Source organism: Conger conger, chromosome 2 (genome assembly GCF_963514075.1).
Source record: "Conger conger chromosome 2, fConCon1.1, whole genome shotgun sequence".
Lineage (NCBI taxonomy): Eukaryota > Metazoa > Chordata > Actinopteri > Anguilliformes > Congridae > Conger > Conger conger.
This window is the reverse complement of record NC_083761.1, coordinates 51,759,127-51,784,724: the sequence shown is the minus strand read 5'-3', so window position 1 is coordinate 51,784,724 and position 25,598 is coordinate 51,759,127. Positions and strand designations below refer to the sequence as shown.

At 39.7% G+C, this 25,598-nt stretch overlaps 1 protein-coding gene across 1 annotated transcript in view; it reads left to right on the top strand.

Moving 5' to 3' along the window:
• The window catches only part of LOC133122459 (SH3 and multiple ankyrin repeat domains protein 1-like), a 110,643-nt gene that overhangs the window by 25,750 nt on the left and 59,295 nt on the right, over positions 1-25,598 (top strand). The window contains exons 5-11 of the mRNA XM_061232440.1: positions 2,839-2,993; positions 5,075-5,242; positions 15,423-15,539; positions 16,693-16,770; positions 17,087-17,153; positions 18,824-18,999; positions 20,663-20,787. Coding sequence (XP_061088424.1) covers positions 2,839-2,993; positions 5,075-5,242; positions 15,423-15,539; positions 16,693-16,770; positions 17,087-17,153; positions 18,824-18,999; positions 20,663-20,787 — 886 coding nt within the window. The remainder of the gene's footprint in view (positions 1-2,838; positions 2,994-5,074; positions 5,243-15,422; positions 15,540-16,692; positions 16,771-17,086; positions 17,154-18,823; positions 19,000-20,662; positions 20,788-25,598) is intronic.

Genomic DNA, 25,598 nt, shown 5'->3' with positions numbered 1-25,598 from the left:
AACAAGACCTCTGGCCCCGACAGGCACCATCTGCCAAGAATTCCTTGGAGCGGTGTTGTCTATGATGACAACAAGGTCACTAGGAGTGAAATGTCTTTTTGTGTCCTGTCACTTGCTTCGCTCCTGCATGAGGAGAAGGTATTCCCTGGCCCACATCTTCCAATAGAGGTTGGCAATGTACTGAACGTCTTTTTCTTTAATAGAGTTCTCCTCTTTGTAATAGACCAGAAGGCATGATGGGGTTTGTTCTTAAATGGAGTAGATGATTTGCTGTTCTAGATCATTTGGGTCATTTGATCACCTCAACCTCACACATAGCTGTCTGCAGTGCCTCATCACCCAGTGCTTGTTCTTTAAGAACTGATGCTAAAATCTTCTTGAGAAGCCAAATCATCCTCTCCCATACTACTCCAAGGTGGGCACCTGAGGGAGGACTGAATATCCATTTCACTCCCACATTCTGTAATGTGCTTGAGATGTTTTTGTGATCTAGTTCCTTCAGAGCTTCCCCTAGCTCTCTTTGTGCAGCGACAAAGTTTGTGCCATTATCAGTCCTGATACTTAACACTGAACCTCTTTGAGAGAATAATTATCGCAAAGCATTAATGTAGGAGGCTGTGCCTAGGTAGCTGGCGACCTCTAGATGGATGTTTTTTTTTTAAACAGGTGGGTGGCGAAACCAGCGTACAAAAGTACTTATACATAGGAATGCAATTAGATTATTTTGTATAGGCGGTCTGGAACACCGTGAGCTCACATAGAAACTTTTCTGACCAGTAACTGTAATGCATTTGCTAAGTATAGGTGTTCTCCGCATCCGTGCGCAATCAATTAGAGTATAACTGTCCAGCAAAGCACCGACTATTTGCGTGTTATTGCAGTGACGACTGAAAAGCATTTTAGCTTATGAAATTATGTTTCCAACAGTGTATAGTATAGTCAAATGTAATGACAATATCATCACAAATGGGCATTCTGCCGTGTTTTTTCTAAGCTATGTCTAGGCAGTTTTCCAAAAAAGATATTTGGAGACATGGAAACTAAATTATATGATAGGTCTTATGACGTGTAAAATACCTTATCCTGAAAAAAAGTGTTTGCACTCCCTCCCCGCTTGTAATCCAGAACTATTTTCTATACACTGTGCGTGTATTGAAAATGCAGTTTTGTTACGCTGGCGAAAAAAATGCTGTGTGCTGTGCAAACCTCACAAGCTATATAGCCTTGGAAATGTAATGGCCCAGTTGTGTACGCTGGAGGAATGGCCAAATTATAGAAGAGACATTGCTGTCTGGGATACCCCCCAGAAGGTGTTTTCCTGATCCTTGCACAGAGTCAAAAGGAGGTGTCACACACCTCAAACATAGTGCACCATTTGTCAAATCTAAAGCAGTAAATGTAATGTAAAGATAGGTCAACTATGAAGCCTAATGCTGCATTAACATTGTATTGAATGACTGAAATTACCACATTCCAACCCGGAAAAACAGTTCATTTCATTCATATTTATGTCTTACAAAAAGATATAATACATAATAAAACTGCAGATGCCAGATTAAGACTCTCTGCTAGTGAGAACAGCAGTTTAGATGCGCATCAGCCTCTTATTTGCAAAGCAGGGCAATAAAACTTTATAACCCTCACCTCGCCACAGACTCCGCCAATAAAAGGCATATTCTTACAATCCTTGATACCATTTCTATATGTCAAAAAAATATGTTCTGTTATAAGAACAAACAACCCCCTCCACCATGGTTCATAGATGAGGAGGGGGAATGCTTTGGTTTTTGGGAAGTTCCTTTTAGCCTCCACACTTTGCTCTTCACATCACTCTGATTCAAGTCAGTCTTGGTCCAATCTGTCCAATACTTTTTTCCAGAGCTCTGCAGGCTCTTTCAGGTACTACTTATAAACTGTATTCTGGCCATTCTGTTTCTTGCAGCTAACTAGTGGTTTGCATCTTGCAGTGTGGCCTATGTCGATCTGTTTGTGAAGTCTACTGGGGAGGATATTCACTTGCACATGAAGAGTTGAAGAGTGTTTCTGACCTGTCAGACAGGGTTTTCTTAATTATTTCCTTCTTAATGAAGAAACAAACAATTTATTTTGGTACACCTATTTTCTCTGACCTTATAATGACTTCCTTGACTGTCATTGGCACAACATTGGTCTTCTTAATAAAAAACTCCAAAGGCAATCAAAGGCCTAGACTCAAGATGAGTAGAGTCTCAACCATGCCTTATGCTGGAGAGAGCATATGCACCTGGATTATGTTGACTAATCAGCCAACTAAAAGTAAATGAATAGGGGCACTGGAAGAAGATGCTGCTGAAAAGTGGCACAGCTGGTAAGATGAAACTGGCTGCTTTTTTTTTACTTTGCTGTATAGTGTGCTATTTCTGCCTGGAACATGTAAGGGGGAAGGGCAAATACTTTTTATTTGTTTTTGTGTTGGTGTGGGTGTGCTCTCTCTCGATGCAGCACAATGCAATTCTGAAACTGCTGCATCTCCCTCCCAGGGGTGTCACACGTCGTGTAACAATGAGATATTGAACGCTTTCTTATACCTGCACTTAGGAAGCAATTGAATACACCTGACTAATCAGATTGATGAGAACAAGTGGTCCAATTACATTGCCTCCCCTAAAATCAGGAGACAATGTAGAAAAAGTACTGCAATTCCTACATAGATCACCAGATATGTATGTAAATACCCTCAAATTAAAGGTGACCCAGTTATAGACAGTCAGATTATACATTTCTTCCCCCCGTGTCCTTGTGAAATGTAACATTTTCATTTTCCTTTCTTTCTTTTTTCACCCTCTCATGTTTGGATAGAGACACCCCTTTGCTTGGCAGTACTGTCTGAACAAGGTGGAGGGGAAACAATCAGGACCCTGGTTTTGGGGGGGGCGCACATTGACTTCCGAGCTAAGGATGGACTCACCCCTGTGCACAAGGCTGTCAGAGCACAAAATCATGCTGGGCTGCTGGTAACAGTTTAATTTCTTTCTGCTGCACAAATTACTAAGAGACCACACTTGCTTGCTTACTTATTAACAGACAGACACATAAACACCAAACCCAGACTGCACTAATGATTCATGTTTTGAGTTTAGTTGGAAGAAACAGTACATACTGCCAGGTTCTGTTGTCTTTGTTGTTTTCCTGAAGTATCATTGAAACAGTATATTACACAATGTATTATACTAACTGTACAGTAGTATTGGTAATGGTTTTACCTGTGTTGCATTATGTTTCTAGTGATGTATGAATTTGAACTAATTGTTCAAAAGAAACTACTCTTTTTACTGACTCAGGAGTGAGAAGTCCTCTCTTCTACTAACTTGTTCACTGGCTCGCCCCTTCTACCTGCTACTAGCTAGCGCTAACTTGCTCTCCCAGCCCGCCCAGAGCTGTCTGACTTGGGCTGCACTAATCACTCACTCACTTGCTCTACCAGTGCTCGCACTTCCAGCCTCAGAACTCGCCCTCTGTCCTGAGCCGAAGGTCTGGCTGCATGTACTAATCACCTACTCACTCACCCACAAGTTCCATGCCACAGTCAGTAACTGTCAATTCATTTTAATTTGTCCCTTTTTAGTAGTTTACTACTACTCAATTCTGATTGATCAATCATGAAATTCAACAGTCTTAATTTCTTAGCAGACTGTGTTGCTATGGATGCCGTTCTGATCTATGACTGACTGCTGTTCACGTCTTTTAAGCAGAATGATGGATTTTTTAAAAACGGAAGCAATACAATCGTTTCAAATCACTACAATTATTTCAGTGATTTTTTATTCCCAATATTTTCTTCACCTCAGAGTGTTGGTAAGCCGGTCTCGTTTGTTACTGCTCCACTAACGTTAGTCCTTTCCTTTCTCCTCTCTATCATTAATCTAATATTTGTTTCTTCATGTGCTCCATACCCACTATCTCTTCATTCCCCCTTTACTTTCCCCTCTCAATTGTGACAAAACATATGTTAGAGGGGCACATTTGCGAAAATTTTTTTTAATTTTATCACATGAAGCTTAAATACAGATACAGATTAAATACGAGCTACAAAAAGAGGGGTCACTTACCAAGATTGATCACATACTTTGGCTGTGATGTTTAAATAGAGCATTATACTTTAGCAAAATGCCCACTTTTGGTGCTTTAAAAGGATTTGCATAGTGTTTTACTCCATCAGTAATATTATTTTGAATATGCAGTGTTGCAATACAAAATAATGAATATATGCATAGTAAAAATATTCATATTATATTGAAACATTCAAGTTAAAACATTAATTTAGTGATACTTTTTAGTTACACTTCTCATTATTTGCCTGTCCCTTCATTATTCTGTGACTTCAGCACATTAATGGCTACTCTGCCTATTATTTTATTTCAAAAACAGTATCAAAAATATGTTCAAAGTGGCTTTGATCCCGTTCTCACCTACTCAGCTTTTACTGACAAGTTATCCCTGGATGTAGTTGCATCTGAAAGGCTGGAGGACTAATGGGTGCTGATAGTTGGAGAACCATTCCCATTGTTCTTAGGAGTCATGTGGGGGCATATTTGCATTTGAAGAGTTGGGAGACTAACTGGGAGTATTACATGGAGAAAGGGGGGAGCGAGTATTTACAGTGGGAGTCATGAGACTCTGAAATTGTAAAATAAACGATTTAATTGACCCAGAAATGGTAAAATAATCTCACCACATACAGTACAAAAGCTTATCGTGAAATACAAAAATGCACAGAAAGTAGATTTATATCCCGGGATTTAGTTTTGCATACTGATGGTTGTAGTAGAAGGCATGTTATGTTTTGTAGGTTCAATGCAACCAGCACACTCATATTTATACTTACACTCCCATAAAAACAACAAAATTGATTATTATTGTCAAACAGTTACATTGTGTTCTTTTTTGTAACAACAGACTAGTTTGCAATGCTGAGTGCATGATCTAGCCTTCTAGTAATTGACTGAAGAGATGTAACATTAGGGAGTTTGCCACCCCCTTCACCCCCTTCACTCCCTGCCCCCTCTTTTTACCCCTCTGTCTTCTCTCTCCCCAGGTCCTCCTATCTATGGGGGCATCTCCTGACTACAAAGACCGCTGGGGCCTGACACCACTCTACCACACTGTGCTCATAGGGGGGGACACCTCCTGTTGTGAAACCCTACTGTACCACAGGGCCAAGCTGGGGGTTAGGGATGAGAACTGCTGGGATGAAACGCACCAGGTACATCTACTCACAAACTAACATCTTCCTCATCTATTGATGAAGGTTGCACTGTCTTATTGTGTGTTGTGTGTGTATTCAGATCCTTTCACTTTTTGCACACTTTATTGTGTCATAGATTTAATTTTAAATGGATAAAATTGTCGTTTTTGCCAATCAATCTGCACTCAATAACCCTTAATAACAGTTAAAACAGGTTTTTAGAAATGTTTGCAACTTTATTATAAGTCAAAAACTGAAATCTCTCATTTACATAAGTATTCAGACCCTTTGCTGTAGCACTCCAAATTGAGTAATCACGCAAGAAGGGCCTTGGTCAGGGATGTGACCAAGAACCCAAGATACATGGAAGCATGGTGGTGGCTGCATGCTATGGGGGTGCATCTCAATGGCAGGGACTGGGAGACTGATCAGAATTGAGGAAAGGATGAATGCAGCTAAACACAGAGAGGTCCTGGAGGAAATCCTGCTCCAGAGTGCATGCAACATCAGACTGAGGTGATGGTTCACCTTTCAGCACTACAATAACCTGATACATACAGCATACAACTAAGACAACGCTGGAGTGGCTTCAGAACAAGGATTTGACTGTCCTTGAGTGGCCCAGTCAAAGCCAAGACTTAAACCCCATAGAACATCTGTGGAGAGACCTGAAGATGGCAGTTTACAAATGCTTCCCATCCAATCTGACGGAGATTGTGAGGATCTGCCAGGAAGAATGGGATAAACTGCCCAAATCTTTGTAGAGACTTACCCCAGAAGACTCAAAGCTGTGATTGCTGCCAAGTACTGAATTAAGGGTCTGAATACTTCCATACATTTGAGATTTGAGTTTTAGATTTTTAATAATTTTCCGAGAATTTTCCGAGAACATTGTGGTGGTGACCCGGTCATGCAGGTTCTTCTTATACAACATACGGAGAATTCGCCCCTTTCTCACCCCCTACTCGACCCAGCTCCTGGTCCAAGCGATGGTTCTGTCCCACCTGGACTACTGCAATTCCCTCTTGGCTGGCCTCCCAGCGTCCGCCATCAGACCCCTCCAACTTATCCAGAATGCAGCAGCTCGTCCCAAATACTCACACGTAACCCCCCTGCTTACTTCCCTCCACTGGCTGCCTGTCATGGCTCGCATCAAATTCAAAACATTGGTGCTCGCCTTCCAAGCAGTTAAGGGGTCTTCCCCAGCTTACCTACAAAAAATCATCAGACCCTACACCCCTGCCAGACCTCTTCATTCAGCCTCCACAGGCAGCTTGGCTCCTCCCCCTCTCTGAACCTCTACCTCACGCTCATGACTACTGTCTGTTCTGGCAAACTCCCCATTGAGGTCAGAACTGTAGAATCTCTCCCCACCTTCAAGCGCAAACTGAAGACGCACCTCTTCAAGCAGCACCTCTCCCCGTCCCTCCCTACCTCCCTGTGAACCTTAATTGTTGTCTTTGTGATTTACTTTGTGTATCGGTATTTTTAGTTGGCTAGGTAAGCGGTGTTTGGATAGTTAAGTTTGGTCACTTTTGCTTTGTTGTTTGTTTGTTTATTTGTTCGTAAAAAAAAAAAAAAAAAAAAAAAAATTAAAATAGGCCCTGGTCCTTATCTTTGTTGTACAGGTAGTAGTTGAAATTGTACTTCCCTCTAGGGTCTTTCAGCGCACTTATCCCTGGTTATGGGTATGCACTTTGTTGTACGTCGCTCTGGATAAGAGCGTCTGCCAAATGCCATTAATGTAATGTAATGCAATGTAATAACTTTGCAAAAATTTCTAAAAACATGTCATTATGCCATTATGGGTCATTGAGTGCTGGTTGGTGGGCAAAAATGGCAATTTTATCCATTTTAAATCTACAACATAAAGTGTGCAAAAAGTGAAGGGGTCTGAAGCCACTGTATGTCATGGAGTCTGGATCTTCACAGAGAGGTCCATAACAGCAGTACACATCCCTCTGCTGATTAGATTCTGGGTTGCAGATGGTGTGTATGTATGTGTGAGCGTGCGTGCATCTCAATGTGTGCCTGTGATTGTGTTCTGTGGCATGCATCAGAATAGTGCTTTATGTTCTGCCTGTCTGTCTCTCTCTCTCACTCCTTCATTCATGGGCACACAGCTCCATCCATCTCATCTTCACCCCTCTTGACTTCTCATCATCATCGATTTTCCTCTTTTCATTGGGCTGGCTCTTATCCCCAGTGAGGAATTATTAAACTCAGGACAGCATTGTGCAGAAGCTGTGGTTTCCTTCATTCACATTTTATGTTGCACTGTTTTCCCCTTCTATCCTTTTTCATTTTGAAAGTAATTCCATTCTGACATGTTTGCAGCAAATATTATGTTTTAGTAATATTCTGGCTGTAATATGTCACATCCGAATAGTGTGAGAAAAGTGCTACCTCAGAGTACCTCTGACATGGGGAGATAATTAAATGTGTGAACATCATTAGCATGTAAAATGCAATGTAAAAACCTCATGACTTGGTAGGTAGGTAGGTATGTACAGTGTGGTCCCCAAGTATTTTGGCAGTGGTAAAATTTCTGTACTTTTGGCTCTTCTCCAGCGCATTAGAGTTGAAATGGCGCAATGAGGTTAAAATGCAGACACCTTTCATTTTAGGGTATGTACATCCATATCAGGTAATCCGCATAGGAATGTTTACACATAGTGCAATCGCTTCGTGCAGGTATAAGAAAGCATCCAGTATCTAGTTTTGATTCTAGGCTTTTGATTGCCATTGAGTTGGCATTTGTCAACATGAGGACAAGAGTTGTGCCAAAGAAAGTTAAGGAAGCCATTATTAGGCTGAGAAATAAGAAATATAAACATAATATTTATAAACATAATATTTAGCTTATCACATGATGATTATCTTCAAAAGATTTAAACAAACTCACTTAAATATCCATTCTCACAATTTCAACGTATATTGTGTGTCGAAAAGAGTTCAATTTAAATCAGTCAAAAGAATACCACATTAGGACATACTGGTTTATTCATTATAATTGTTTCGTAATTGTACTGCTATGATTTGTCATCAAAATGGCACTTGTGCTCCGTGTGTATTTTATAATTGTGTTGTTGTTTTCTACACTTGCTATTTATGTGTATATGTTACAATCAGTGATCACTTTATTAGTTAGACCTGTACACCAGCTTGTTGATGCAAATATTTAATCAGCCAATCATGTGGCAGCAACTAAATGCATAGAAGCATGCAGACATGGTCAAGAGATTCAGCTGTTTTTCAGACCAAATGAGAATAGAGAAGAATTGTGATCTAAGTGACTTTGACCGTAGAATGATTGTTGGTGCCAGACAGGGTGGATTGAGTATCTCAGAAACTGCTGATCTCCTCGGATTTCCATGCACAGCATTATCTGAAACTCCTGACCCATATCTGCACTATTTTATGCATTGCACTGCTGCCACCTGCTACTGATTGGATGATTAGATAATCCATGAATAAGTAGCTACACAGTGAGTGTATATTTCATATATTTACATAATTCAATCTACACATATGCAGTATAGGAGAACAGAATGATGTGCCGTATATCTGAAATTCAGAGTGAGACTCAGTATAGTATGTGTCCTTACTGCTATGTCATTCTTAATGCACTGGCCTGCATGTGTTTTGTCTTAACCTTTCTTTATCCCTCTGTCTTTTTATCACTTGTGTGGATATCAAGCTCCTGTCTTAGCACTTTGCTCCTTCTCTGTCTCTTTCCTCTTCATCTTTTTAGTGCAGTTAAAAAGTATTTGCGTCCTTCCTATTTTTTCACACTGAATAGATCAAAACGTGATTTTAGACAAAGGCAACCTGAGTAAACATTATCACCCTGTGAAAAATGTCATTCCTTAAATGTAATAACTGGTTGCACCGCCTTTAGCAGCAACAAAACAAAACATAACAAAACACTTCCGATGGATCGTTCTTAATACACGTTACAAACCACGTGACCTCGACTCGTCTGCTATGTTGGAGGACATGCTGCCCAAGATGCCCATTTTCTGCCAAAAATATATATATTTTAAATCTCAGGTCAACGACAAAGCATATAAATACAGCGAAAACACAAATTCATTATGGTTAATTTCTGCTCAGTTTCTGGTTGCTCAAATCAAGCTGATCGGGAGAGAGACAAGTCGTTTTATCATTTGCCAAAACTGTTTACTCACTAGGGATACAAAAATGTAAGGTTGTCAACAGAAAGAAGAGCAAGGTGGATTTGCAATATAAGTAGGCAAATAAGTAGGCAAATCCAAGTTTACCAAGTGTAAAATCTATTTTTTTTAAAATAGCGAGCTATGAGGTACTTTACAACAAAATCAGCTAATAAATGTTGTGGCAGTCGTAAAAGTCATTACTAAGTGGAGTGGATAATCAATGATGAAACGTTATCTCCCCGTCGTTAGCGTCTTCCTCTTCCGCATCGTAGCTAGTTTGCTAACTAGATTGCTACTGAAATATCATATCTATAAATGAAACCTCTACTTGATGACCAAGTTGCAAAAGGCTGTGGTGTTACCAAAAAAATATGCTGTGTGCAGAAAATATGTTTTCCCATTAGTGAGTGACTGGGTGATTACACCTGCTGAGTGTAGGTGTAGGCTATAGGACTCCACGCCAACCCTCCACGCCTCTACTTTTCCATCCCTTCACTAGGCCCACACTCATCCCTCTCCATCTTCTCTCTCTCCTTCTCTCCCTGTTCCCTCATAGATAAGGGATGAAGAGGAGTACGGAATGCAAGAGATACATAAGGTACTCATCCTTCCATCCCTTCATCACATCATTTTCACCATAATCACATCATCACTTCATAAAGCTACAGTAGGACTGAGAAGGTAACTAAGACATTTGAAGGAACAACTGAGAGAGTGTTTGTGTTGACGTGTGTAAGCTCTGTGTTGATTTTTGCTGTTTTTATGTAACCTTTTACTGAAGTAAACCATGTCATTTATATGTACAGAGAACTCTCTGTCAGAGAGTCATGTCTGTATATTTGTTTATGCAGTGTAACTTGTATGTGTGTGTCCAAGGGCTCTATTTTCCAAGAGTGTCTAGCTGCACACCTTCACAATCAAGAACCCATTACTTCAGGGTCCTCACTGAGGAGATGGAATTGAAATATATTTCTTGTGTTTGCATTGGTTAATTTCGGTCTAGAAGGCTGTGGCTTTCAGTTGAGGTGGAAATGGAAGATAGTATGTGTGATTTTATCTGTTAATTTAAGGAGACAGATAAGTATAATCCACAACGAATTATCGCTGTGTTTTAATGCACTATGTGGAGGTTGGTGGTTGCCTCCAAAGTGCATTAAAACCCTTGAACAAACACCTGGGAGTGAATTATACCATGGTCTTTTACAAAAGTTTGAAATAAAAGGAGGGTTTGTCAAAGGGACACTATGCAGGATCTTCGACTTGAAAATATTAGAAAATAACCATGCTAAGGCAAATCTATGATGCAATCGATATATTTGCTCATCGTTTGCCAAATTCACAGTTTATGCCACTTCTGGGTGTGGCGCTAATTGTTTTGGGGGCAGGGGTGGGCGTCACTTCTATGTAGAAAAACTCTGCTGTGGATTAGGATTAGATTCTTGGGAAGTGTCTGTTTGTAGTTAGTTGCTGCAATGGTAAAGGCGAAGAAGCCTAGATACAGCAGTGCGAAAAGACAAGCCAGAGTCAACCTTGGAATTTCTTTCCCTTGGTGACAACAGCTGAAGTTCACCAAGGGGGGATACGAGTTGGCATTTTATCTGTTGGAACTGTAAGTACTTTTATGTTACTTCTAGCTATCCAGCTTGCTAGCAACATTATCCAAACAAACGTTTGTACTGCATTCCGCTCTCCTATCTAGATGTGTCCCCCCCATATTACATTACATTATTGGCATTTGGCAGACGCTCTTATCCAGAGCGACATACAGTTGATTAGACTAAGCAGGAGACAATCCTCCCCTGGAGCAATGCAGGGTTTAGGGCCTTGTTCAAGGGCCCAACGGCTGTGCAGATCTTATAGTGGCTACACCGGGATTAGAACCATCGACCTTGCGTGTCCCAGTCATTTACCTTAACCACTATGCTATAGGCCGCCATATGTGGTGTAGCCTAATTTACTGTTACGGTTTATACGGTTTATAGATTATTTACCTGCAAGTGTTTTTTTTTCTTCAGATTTTTCCCGTTTTCTCCCAATTTAGTAGCCATTTGTACCCTATCTATTCCAATTGACCGTGTTTGCTAGCGATACAGGCAGGACCAGGAATTGAACCCCAGTCGGAGGTCGTAATTGCTTGCTAACCATTTTCAACAAAAAAAGAAAATCATCGGTCACTGTTTTTTGTTGATGCATATTTAACTAAGTCGTTGTATAAAATGGAATAGCAATGGATGGTTTAACTCGCAACAAAAAATATCTGCCTGCGTTGCATTCGTTATTGCAACGACCATAGACCTACAGAAATGCAAATTTAGCAAAAGAATGGTGTTCTATTTAGCAATATAACAGCATTAATTATTATATAGACCTGCTCATTTAGTGCACGATCTTGCTTTCTAGCCTTTGGCCGGAGACTTATTATATATATATAATTTTTTTAATACTTTGGGTGCACCTGCATACACAGTTCCAGGGTGAAGTTGTCGGATTAGACTTCCCAACCCCAATTCTAACTTTAATCATTGTAGCCTACAATAAAATTCTAAACTGATCCTGAACATCATTAGTTATGAAATGACAGGTACTGCACAGAATATTTACGAATATTTCTAGTTTACTGTATTTTTAAGTAGTAGACTGTTCTTGAAACCTTGACACTCTGCTGCCCCGTACTGTCGGACATTGCAAGTATTTCAGATAGCGATGGATTTGAGTGCTCACATTTGCCAATTGGTGGTGGTTGTGTGAAGAACAAGTAGTTACTGTGGAAAAAAACTATATGCAAATTTCACGCCAACTGGACAGATCTGGCGCCAAATGAAACACAAAACCACTGTAGCTAGCTACCTAGGCAGCTTCACTAACAAAGCAAAGTTGCTAACGTGATTAGCTCTGATACAGGGCCCGGAGTGTTTGGTTCTAGCTAGTCGACCGATATTACCAAAGTATTTTTATTATTATAAAATGTATAATGTAACTGCCTAGGATTCCCAAAACATAAAGTGGCTTGATAATATCTTTCTGCTCCAAATAGTTAGGGGCAAAGGTCCATTTTTTTGCTGAGTAACATTAGGCGTTGTCAAGCCAAATGAGGCAAGATTATGTAGCTTTACTCTTCAAACTGGGAGGCTGACATTCCCTGCAACAAGCAGCTGGCCCACCACTGTTTATAATGTGTCTGTAATTGTGTAAAAACTCCTCTAAGAAGTGAATTGAAACAATGCATTATTCCTGCTTATAAGAACAAAGTATCTTTTCTGACAGATTTCACAAACCAAGTGAAGCTATAAAGACATCACACCTTCAGCTGTTGATCATTGCATGGGCTGAGCTGTGGAAATATTGTATATCTGCTTATCAAACAGAAGGTTTACTATGGTTTGTGCTGTGATGAAAATATTATCCTTAGTATATTTTAGTAACCTCCTAAAAACTAGTTTTTCCTCCCTCTATGCCTTTCCCGACTCCCTCTTCCTACTGAACTTGCTGAAATGAAGTGCCTGATGGAGTAGGAAGATAAATAAATAAAATAAATCATCAAAAAAATTAAAATAAATATAGGAAATTTGTTTGACATTGTCTGGTCTTCTATTTTTTCATACGACGTGTTAAATTCTCTGGGTTGAAATTTTGGGGGGTTCAAAACCTTTGAGAAGGCATTGGTCATTGCAAAGCAGTGCATCATCGTAAGTTAATAGTTGGAGCACTGGAGTGTTACACGTACACTCACTGAGCACTTTATTAGGAATGTTATACTTATTGTTTTCATTTCTGCTGCTGTAGCCTATCTACAGGTTTGACACATTGTCTTTTCAGAAATGCTCTTCTCCATACCACTGTTGTAATGTGTGGTTATTTGCGTTACTGTCACCTTCCTGTCAGCTTTGACCAGTCTGGCCCTTCTCCACTGACCTCTCTCATTAACAACGCAGTTTTGCCCACAGAACTGCTGCTCACTGGGTTTTTTTTGTTTTTCCACACCATTGTCTGCTTGTCTAGAGACTGTTGTGCGTGAAAATCCCAGGAGATGAGCTATTCAATCCACCCTGTCTGGCACCCGCAATCATTCCACGGTCACTTTGATCACATTTCTTCCCCATTTCTTCTACATACAGCTGAACCTCTTGCCCACGTCTGGATGCTTTTATGGCTTTAGTTACTGCCACATTAAATATTGGCTGATTAAATATTTACATTATTAGATAGACCTGTACACCAGCTTGTTAAAGTGCACAGTAAGTGTACATGCAGCCCTGGAATTATTGGCATCCTTCAAAAAAAGGCCATACAGTAGGCAAGGCAAGTTTATTTTTTAGCACATTTCATATACAAAGATAATTTTTTGCATTGGCTTAAAATGACAAGAAGACAAAGTAAAATCGATAAATCTTTCAGATTTAAAATAATATACAGCCATAAAAGGTTTTAGAATGTTCAAGAAAAAAGATATATCAAATGTAATACAAATATATATATGCTGCTTCACCATGTTTGGTTCTAACTCTAGGTACTGCTAGCTGACCAGTACCTAGTGAGCATGACACTGATGTATTTAGGCCCGATTTAGGATGATTTATTGATTCGTAAACTAGCAGTACCACTTTAAATGTAATCCTGTGACTAACTGGAAACCAGTACAATGATCTGAGAATTGGGGTAATATGTTCAGTTCTCTTGGTTTTTGTTAAAACTCTAGCAGCATTCTGAATGACCTGCAATTGTCTAGTGCTCTTTTTAGAAAGACCGGTAAATAGATAATTGCAATCGTCCACCTTGCTTGAAATAAAGGCACGGATCAGGTGTTCTAAGTCTCATTTAGACATGAAACCGCCTGCTATATTCTCAATCTGGTTTAGTTATTGTTTCAATATGGCTACAGAAGTGAAGATCTGAGTACAATTTAATACTAAGATTTCTGACTTGGCTTTTAGCCTTTAGATTCAAGGAGATCAAAAACTTTTAGTCTTTCCTCTTTCGTACCAAATTCAATTTTGGCACATCCTATTGTTTATTTGTTCTATCAACACAATGAGTCTATGGGACCATAGTCATTTGGGGGGAGAGACAAATAAATGTAGGTCATTTTGTTGTCTCATATGATTTGGCCTAATTGGAGCATATATCTAATAACAGAGGCCCAAGAATTGAGCCATGGGGTCTCTCTCACATGTCTTGGCAGTTCACTCAGATCCTTAATTGCCAATGGCAACAAAATAGGCCCTGCCTTTCTAGATATTAATTGAACTAGTTGGTATTTGATAAGCAACACAGATAATATTTTGTTATTATGTTCAAACATATGGGAAATCTACATGCATTTAATTCAATATATTTATTCTTATGTTTCAATGTTTTCTATTAAGCAATATCCTCAAAAGTCTCAGAATTATTGGCACCCCTAACAATTAATGTAAATAAAATCCAACAAAGTTAAATTGCCAATCACATTTTACTTTATTTAATCTCAGTCTAAATGAACTATATTGTGTCATTCACAATAGTATGAAAATCAGGGAACAAGCATGCTAAATCCCTTTTTCATCCATCAGAATGGGAAAGACCAAGGAAATGACACAGGCTACAGAAATTGGCAATATGCCATGCACAATGCGTACAGACCTTAAAAGGAATGAAAATAATTTAAATAATTGCCTTTGAATTAATCAAGCAATGCATCACGCACTGGTAATATACTCAGCATAATTCAGCCCTTTTTCCACCAGCACTGCACACCTTGATCTATGTGCTGCACGCCTCTGAAAAATAACAACGTGCAATGGCCACACACCTCGCCACTGACTGCGCCCATGCACCCTGTTAAATTGTTACCAGAAAATAGAGCCCAAAATGTCCGTCCTGTATGTTATGTGTTGGTCTTATTCTGTTTGAGATGTCTCTATCCTTAATTTCTCTTCCTTGTTCCTTTCTCTTTCAGCTCATGTTGTTTTCTTAAGCTTCTTTTACTCACCTTGGCTCTCTGCCTTTTATCCTGATTTTGCCTCTACATGACTCTCTCTCAGGCCTGCCAGAATGGTCATGCGCAGCACTTGGAACACCTTCTATTTTATGGGGCAGACTACAGTTCCCAGAATGCCTCAGGAAACACTTGCCTACACATTTGTGCTCTATACAACAAGGTAACAACATACCCGTAATGAACATAATACATCATAGTAAATAATGACATATTAAAGATTGCATGAGGACTCCATGAGCAATGCACCCAGCTGAGACATTTGTGCATACTTCAGTAGTGTGTGCTATAGCCCAGTGCTATGAAACAAATCTGGGCTGGCATATCTTCTGCAATGCAAGCCAGGGTGGAAGTATTGGATTTTACAAGGTACGACTGGCCTCTTCTCTCAATATTGGCTGAGGTCATTCAGTCACTCAGGTGCCTGCAATCTATTTATGCCTGCTTTAGTAGTAATGCAACTCAGCTGTTGATACGGAACCATACAACTGGCTGCACATAATTGTTTGTTGCGCTCCTGTCCTCTACTGATGGAGGATGTTGTGATAGCTCTAAAGACTTAAAAATGATAATCGGGGATTATAATACTATAATACTATATTTTAGCAAGTTAATCAATTGAGTGCTGAAGTTTGTAGTCCAAAAACCCGGAAGAGAGTTAGCATTTTTGAGCTGTGGGTTCGCTCAACCATTTTCCCATGCTTTTTTCCTGTAGGGATTTTGAATTCTACCGAATGTAAGGTCTGTGGTTAATGTACACTTAAAAGAGTTTGTTAATGTTGAAACTGCGAGTTTCAAAGCGGTTATGTGCTTTAAAAGGTAAGTTGCTTACATGTTGCTATACTGAAATGGTAATGTCGCCTGCAGAAGGGTGGGTTTGAAACTTGAGCGGTGGCCGGCGAAATATGACAATTGTTGGAGTTTCAATGTAGCAACTGTTTTTTTTTTTTGGCCTTTTTCAGCTTTATTGGACAGTATATAGTATAGAGAGACAGGAAGAACGGGAGCGAGAGAGGGGGGAAGACATGCGACAAATGTCGGACGGTCGGATTCGAACCGCCGACGTCGCGGCTCACAATGAGCATGCGGTCAGTGCTCTACAGGCTTCGCCACCGAGACACCCCCGCAACTGGTTTTTTAAAGCAAATAACAGCATATAAGTGCATGGTTGATGGTACTAATAGATATAATTTAACTAGTATAACAAAATGCTAAACTATTTTAAGTGTACATTAACCACAGACGTCTAACACTCTAGTCAGTTAACTGGAAATTTCACTGATGAAATGATTGCCTGCTGCTCTTGACTGACACAGGAAAGCTGTGTCCGCATCCTGCTCTATAGAGGTGCCAATAAGGAGGCAAAGAACAAGAATGGTCAAACCCCCTTCCAGGTATCTTATTTATAATTTTTTTATTTAATGTTTATTTAAGTAGGGAAAATGCCAAGAGACATAGCATCATCACTGCCAGTTTACACCAGGTTAATGTAGCTGATGTTCTGCATACTGTGTGAACACTCAAAATAGTTGTGCTTGTATTTATGTGGGCATGATGGCAATTGTATATCCAAGTAGTTATTTGCATTTAAAACATTTGAACAGAATTAAAGAACAGGAAAACAGAAATGCAATATGTATTTATAAGCTTTGCACCTAATATGTGTAATTTTTTAAAATCAGATACAGTGTGTGTACATATTTGTTTCAGGTAGCAGTAATGTCAGGCAATTTTGACCTGGGAGAGATTATTAAAAATCACCGTGACACAGATGTAGGTAAGTCTTGTGTGTGTGTGTGTGTGTGTGTATATATACATATATATATATTTACACAACCGTTCAAAAGTTAGGGGTCACCTTGTCTTTTTACGCTTTTTCTGATTTAATATTTCATTTTCTCTGTCTGTAGTCAAACAATTCAATGTGGTCATTTCAATGTTTGAGACGAATGAAAATAATGTCAAATGTTGTTTAGTATTTGGTTGCATATCCTTTGCATGCCATGACTTCCCGATGTCTGTGACCCATCAACATCACCAGGGTCTGGATAGCTTATTTTCAGTTGTCCTACAAATGATACTAAAACTCTTTGCATTTGAATGGATCTCAATGGGAATTTGGGGGTGGGACTAGATTCAGCTCTAAATTACTGATACAGTATGGGACACATTTGTTGGCTAAATGGCTTTAAGTCATCAAGGGTTTAACCATGCTGTTGCCAGATCCATTGAAGACCCATCCCCAGACCCATCCCAAATTCTCATAGAGATCCATTGAAATGCAGACTATAAGTTGTCCTACAAACTATCGCTTGTAGGACAACCTGAAAATAAGATATCCAGACTCTGATGATGTTGATGATATTAGGAATTCATGGCATGCAAAGGATATGCAACCAAATACAAAACATGACTCTTTTATTTTACTCAGACATTGAAATGGGGGACTACATTTAAAAAGTGCTGTAACCCTAACCCTAGCTACATCGTGAAACCAAAATATATTTAAAAAAATACCCTTTAATAAAAGCTCTGCACTTTGACCATGTATTGTTGTAGGGGGGTGACATGGCTCAGGCAGTAAGAGCAGTCGTCTGGCAGTCGGAAGGTTGCCGGTTCGATCCCCCGCCCGGGCTGTGTCAAAGTGTCCCTGAGCAAGACACCTAACCCCCAAATGCTCCTGATGAGCTGGTCGGCGCCTTGCATGGCAGCCAATCGCCGTCGGTCTATGAGTGTGTGTATAAATGGGTGAATGAGAAGCATCAATTATACAGTGCTTTGGATAAAGGCGCTATATAAATGCCAACCATTTACCATTTATATGTATGAATTGTTTGATTACAAACAGAGAAAATATAATATTAAATCAGAAAAAGACAAAGTGATCCCAAACTTTTGAACGGTATGTAAATGCAAGAAATTATCATAAGTGTCTGATTACCTTACCTGTGTGGTCGTTTGTTTTCATTGTGCATACCGTATATTGTCTTATGTGTATACTGTATACATTGACTCCTGCCTGCATGCATGTGTGCCAATGCTTGTATTTATATTGTGTATGCACAGCTACTTGTTTGTGCTTGTATGTGTCACAAATGTTTTGTGATATATATGTTTTATGTTAAGTCTGTCTTCTGTGAGCATGTCTTCTGTATTGAATGTGAAACTGTGGTATTATGTTTTTCTATTTTGTATGTTGGTCTTTGTGGTTTGATATTATATTTTATTGTTTCCCTTTCCTTCAATACAGTCAATAAACTCTTTATAGTCATTTGAGTCACCCCCTTTCCTTTTTTCTCACACTGTAATTGTTCAAATCTCCTATAATGGGTCTTTTACACAAATGTGATGTACATGGCTTTACATACTCTTTCTGAAGCCATAGGATGATGTTTGTCAACTTTAGTTATTGTTTGACTTCTCTCCCTCTTTCCCTGCCAATCTCAGTGCCCTTCATCGAATCACCGAAATATGCTCCTCAGAGACGTGAGAGTGCGCGTACCCTTGCCCTTCCCCATGCACACCCACACCCTCTGCTCCGTGCCAACAGTGATACCACTATGAACATGCCAGACTGGATGGCTGTGCCCAACACTTCTGGACCCAACATTGTTTCTGTACAGGTAATATATTACACGGCGCACTTCATTGAAAGTGAATGAAAATGTATTTTAATGTTCAGTGGCAGTCTTAATTTTGTGTCTGTAAACTGCATGAACTCAACTAACTATTACTCCTTGGCATCAAACAACACAGAAATATACTTATAGCTGAATGCAAACAATAATTGAAACCCCATGGACACAAAATTTAAGACTAAGTGTGATCTGTTTTTGCTTCCTCAAAAGAGTATTCTGTAGCAAATGAACGTATTAGTTTAAGAAATAACTACTTTGGCTCTCAAAGTAAATTACCACATTGACATGTCAAAGGCAAGGAAACTTGCTTCTTGTTTTTTTTAGCTGTTAGATGTTGTATGTTAGCGAGATAGATGAGGCAGAGGAGCATTTCCGCCAGATCAGGCAAATCTAATTTACATTGTATCTCACCATATAACATTTTAGTTAGTTTTATATATTACAACTAATTTATGTTTTGGTTGGATTGAATTGATGTATTCCCCATGACGTAAGGGGTCGTATGCAGGCCCCGATCACCACTGTTAAAGAGGAAAAAAGCAGTAGTAGTGCTCTGACAATACTCCTGCGTGCTCCTTCAGATTATGTGCACACTCAAAGCATGGATTTCGCCTCGAATGCTTCAATATTGCACTGACGGACAAGCTGTCCTTTTGCACAAGTGCTGTAAAAGCACATGCCAAAACAATTTGCATGCACAGAGTTTCGGATTGCGCACATAGCTTCTAGATTTCCGCATGCCAAGATCTTGTTCTCTCTTGCTATTTTCGCCTTTGATATGCCACTGTTGATGTTCTTTTTTTAGTGATTGGATTGTAGCTTCCAATAGGTAACCGCAAGATTATTTCACCAGCTTCTGCTTTCTGTGATCTCCTATGTGGCATTTATCACGTTTATCCATTAATGGCCCACATGTATCTCTTCCTGATTTTAGTATCTAAAACACCCACAAAATATTCACAAAGAGAAGTGACATAGGTTTTTTGAAGTCCCTAACCCTCCCCCTCCACGTCCTGCAGTCAGCTCTCTGTGTTAACATGGACATCAAAAGTGCTGCTTAAGTGGAGAGAATACAAGAGTGATGTCAACATGTGTACACAATTCGGTAAAGACATCGACAGGCATTCAAATTCCACATAGGTTTTCCCAAAACTGGTCCTCAAGTGTCCGCCAAATACAAAACATCTACATATCTTTTTGTCCAGACACATGAATGATCAGAAAAGCTTATTTTTCTATTAAAATGGTTCTCTCCAAAAAGGATTACTCACCCTAATGCTTTCTAATCAACCTTCATCACACTTAATATGGAACTTTATTTCAAAATTAGGTTAACCAGAGCCCCGTTAGCCAGGACAATTACAGGTTTATCTATAGCAAGTTCAAATCCTGTAATTATGCACATCTGCTAACTCAATGCGAACGCAGCAATATTCCTAAACTGTCTGCCACCTGAATATGACAGATTATACCTTGTTGGAAAGGGTAGGAAACCCTGTACCTTAGCTACTACCACTGGCAGGTGTCAAGTAAATTAATGGTGGGGGACAACATGTTTACTTTATGCTTGTTTTTCCTTGTCATTCATATTTTGGAAGTTGGACACAATGATGATGCTCTTCTTTTATATTCTCTCTCTCCCTCTCAGGGGCACAAGCCCTCAGGCTCCATCCGCAGCTCCAGCAGTCCCCGTGGTCCCCGCACTCGCTCCCCATCCCGAGGCAGAGGGGCAGAGAGGGAAGACAAAAGCCGCCAGGCCCGTGGGAGACAGGGGTGAGAACACGGAGGAAGGAGAAGGGAATGTGCTGTCTTTAGCTCATGAAAATATGCTGCCATCCCTCTAGTTCACTTTTCCATTTGTATTCATTCCTCACTTAGTGTGTTTTATGAAGTAAAAGTAGACTTTTCCAAATGTACATAGCAGATTTGTATCCATATGGAGGTCTTTTGCTACCATCTAGTGTTATCATACATTAGGTGAATCTTAAATATTAAATGAATCCGACTGTTAATGCTAATACAGTAATGTGCAGAAGTCTTAGGCACCCTAGACTTTATTATAAATATGTTTATTTCTTTGTGTGTGTTAGTATAAAAGAACACATTTGAGATTTACAAATATTCATTTTCCAAAAGATTTTATTTTTGTATTTAATTTTAAAAAGTACCATATTACTGTAAACAATTCACTTTTTACATAAAAACTTGATCAAGGCTGTTTGAGATCTGAAGCAAGGAGCCAACCAAAGTCTGCAGAAGAACTGTGGCAAGTTCTCCAACATGCTTGGAACAACCTCCCTGCTGATTGTCTTATAGAAATGCAGGACAGCGTTGGCTATCTCAGAGAAGTGATGCAGTTTTAATGCCGAAGGGTCGGCACAAAAAATATCTGTTTTTAACTATTCTGCCAAATAACTAAAATGTAATGTAAAATGTATAGTATGTTTATTTAGGACCTTTCACTGAATTATTTTTGAAAGAATCTTATCTGTAGAGAATGTTATACAGCCTAAGACTTTTGCATAGTACTATATATCTAAAGTATGTATCGGCAATGCATCATATGTATTTTATGAAATACAATTTTAAAACTCTGGTAGTACTTATGCAATACATACGTCATAAGTCACAACATTCAAGACTTTTATTGATCAAAATAAACTATTAACATTTCTATTTTTGAAAGCATTCTTACTTTACAGCATTTTTCATACCTGCCTAAAACTTTTGCACAGTACTGTGTATAGTGGGGAGCAATACTTATTTGATCCCTTGCTGATTTTGTAGGTTTGCCCACTTACAAAGAATGGAACTGTGTAGAATTTTGATCATAGGTACATTTTAACATTGAGAGACAGAATATTACAAAATAATCCACAATAACAACATCATATAAATTTTATAAATTTAATATCATATTTTCACAAGAAATAAGTATTTGATCCATAGAACAATAGGACTTAATACTTGGTGGAGAAACCTTTGTTGGCAAGCACAGAGGTCAGACGTTTGTTTTAGTTTTTCACCAGGTTTGCACAGATCTTGGGAGGGATTTTGGTCCACTCCACTTTGCAGATCCTCTCCAAATCCTTAAGGTTCCGAGGCTGTCGCTTGGCAACTCGAAGCTTCAGCTCCCTCCACAGATTTTTGATGGGATTTAGGCCTGGAGACTGGTTAGGCCACTCCAGGACCTTAATATGCTTCTTTTTGAGCGACTCCCTTGTTGTCTTGGCCGTATGTTTTGGGTCATTGTCATGTTGGAAGACCCATCCACGACCCATTTTCAGTGCTCTCACTGAGGGAAGGAGGTTGTCGCCCAAAAGTTCCTGGTACATGGCCCCATTCGTCCTCCCCTCGATACGGAGAAGTCGTCCTGTCCCCTTGGCTGAGAAACACCCCCAAAGCATAAGGTTTCCACCTCCATGCTTCACAGTGGGGATGGTGTTCTTGGGGTTGTACTCAGCATTTCTCTTCCTCCAAACACGGCGAGTCAAGTTGATGCCAAATAGCTCTATTTTAGTCTCATCTGACCACATCACCTTCTCCCAAGCCTCCTTTGGATCATCCAGGTGCTCTTTGGCAAACTTCTGTCTCTCAATATTAAAATGTACCTATGATTAAAATTCTACACAGTTCCATTCTTTGTAAGTGGGCAAACCTACAAAATCAGCAAGGGATCAAATAATTATTGCTCCCACTATATATATATATATATATATATATATATATATATATATATATATATATATATATGGATTTTTTTTCCATTGATTTTGATATTAAGACCTATTTAAGTGTTTAACATACATGTGTATACTTCAAATTAAGATATGGAGATATACAGCACTATGCAAAAGTTTTAGGCAGGTGTGAAACAAAATGCTGTAAAGTAAGAATGCTTTCAAAAACAGAAATGTCAATAGTTCATTTTAATCAATTAGCAAAATGCAAAGTCAGTGAACAGAAGAAAAATATAAATCAAATCAATATTTGGTGTGACCACCCTTTGCCTTCAAACCAGCATCAATTCTTCTAGGTACACTTGCACAAAGTCAGGGATTTTGTTGGCATATAGTCAGGTGTGTGATTAACCAATTATACCAAACTAATGATCATCAATTTAATATGTAGGTTGAAACACAATCATTATGGCAGTTTGTTCACCGAAGGGCTGGAGAGCGGGACAAGAATGAGTGTCTGCAGGCAACAGTGAAGCATGGTGGAGGTTCCTCGCAAGTTTGGGGCTGCATTTCTGCAAATGGAGTTGGGGATTTGGTCAGAATTAATGGTCTCTTCAATGCTGGGAAGTACAGCAGATACTTATCCATCATGCAATACCATCAGGGATGTGATTGGCCCCAAATTTATTCTGCAGCAGGACGGACAACGACCTCAAACATACGGCCAATGTCATTCAGCGTTATTTACGCAGCGTATCTTCAGCGTAAAGAAGAACAAGGAGTCCTGGAAGTGATGGTATGGCCCCCACAGAGCCCTGATCTCAACATCATAGAGTCCGTCTGGGATTACATGAAGAGACAGAAGTATTTGAGGCTGCCTAAATCCACAGAAGAACTGTGGCTAGTTCTCCAACATGTTTGGAGCAACCTACCTGCCGAGTTCCTTCAAAAACTGTGTGCAAGTATGCCTAGAAGAATTGATGCTGTTTTGAAGGCAAAGCGTGGTCACACTAAATATTGATTTGATTTTGATTTTTCTTCTGTTCATTCACTTATTCTGTTCATGCATTTTGTTAATTGATAAAAATAAACTATTATCATTTCTATTTTTGAAAGCATTCTTATTTAACAGCATTTTCACACCTGCCTAAAACTTTTGCGCGGTACTGTATACTGACTGAAACAAATTAATTTTGATATTCCTCTATGATTATCTATTATTTTCATTGTCATACATGTGACAGGGATATTTTTTTTCTTCTTCAAAGAATTAATTACTAGAAAGGAACAAGACATATAATTGGTACATTTTAAGTACATATAGCAACAAAATACTTACCTAATTGATTTCTAGAAATGAATCAACTCCTGCGTTCCTCTGAAGATAATCTATTTGGTTGTTGATTCAAAGAGAATATTTGATTGAATCCTCAGCAGACTGCCCAGTGGTACATGTTGTTTGAAGTAGACCACCATAGTTACAGTACCCATAGCAGATATTAATGCATTGTGTGTTGGAAGCCTTGTCAGTGCATCAGTCAAGATAATGTTCTCGGTGCTTCTGTGATTTTCCTGACTTTTTTGGCTTTTGCCAACCATTATGACATTATCTCTCACTTTAAATGTAGTTTTTGTGTTGAATTTCCAGACTTTTGTTTTACCAAAAGGTAATGTAATCATATCTATATAAACAGTGGTTGTGACCGATGATATCTTGTGTTATCAGACAGTATATTTACAATATTCCGCTTGCGTTCCGAATAAACTCCATAAATAAGAATAAATTCCACTTGCCATAATTACATTACATTATTACATTATTGGCATTTGGCAGACGCTCTTATCCAGAGTGACGTACAACAAAGTGCATACCCATAACCCGGGATAAGTTCGCTGAAAGACCCTAGAGGGAAGTACAATTTCAAATGCTACCTGTACAACAAAGATAAGGACGAGGGCCTTTTTTTTTTTTGAGAACAAAGAAACAAAGAAACAGAGCAAAAGTGACCAAAGTTAACTATCCAAACACTGCTTACCTAGCCAACTAAAAATACCGATACACAAAGCAAGTCACAGAGACAACAATTAAGGTTCACAGGGAGGTAGGGAGGGATGGGGAAAGGTGCTGCTTGAAGAGGTGTGTCTTCAGCTTGCGCTTGAAGGTGGGGAGAGATTCTACAGTTCTGACCTCAACGGGGAGTTCGTTCCACCACCATGGAGCCAGAACAGACAGTAGTCGTGAGCGTGAGGTGGAGGTTTGGAGAGGGGGAGGTGCCAAGCGGCCTGTGGAGGCTGAACGAAGAGGTCTGGCAGGGGTGTAGGGTTTTTTGTAGATAAGCTGGGGAAGACCCTTTAACTGCTTGGAAGGCTAGCACCAATGTTTGGAATTTGATGCGAGCCATGACAGGCAGCCAGTGGAGGGAAGTAAGCAGGGGGATGACGTGTGAGTATTTGGGAAGGTTGAAGACCAGACGAGCTGCTGCATTCTGGATGAGTTGGAGGGGTCTGATGGCGGATGCTGGGAGGCCAGCCAAGAGGGAATTGCAGTAGTCCAGGCGGGACAGAACCATCGCTTGGACCAGGAGCTGGGTCGAGTAGGGGGTGAGAGAGGGGCGGATTCTCCGTATGTTGTATAAGAAGAACCTGCAAGACCGGGTCACCGCCGCAATGTTCTCGGAGAGAGACAGTCTGCTGTCCATCACCACGCCGAGGTTCCTTGCACTGGGTGACGGCGTGAGTGTAGTATCCCCAAGGGAAATGGAGAGATCCAGATGGGGAGAGGTTTTAGCAGGGATGAATATCATTTCAGTCTTGCCTGGGTTGAGCTTTAGATGGTGGTTGTCCATCCAGCTCTGGATGTCCCTCAGGCAAACAGAGATACGGGCTGAAACCTGTGTATCAGAC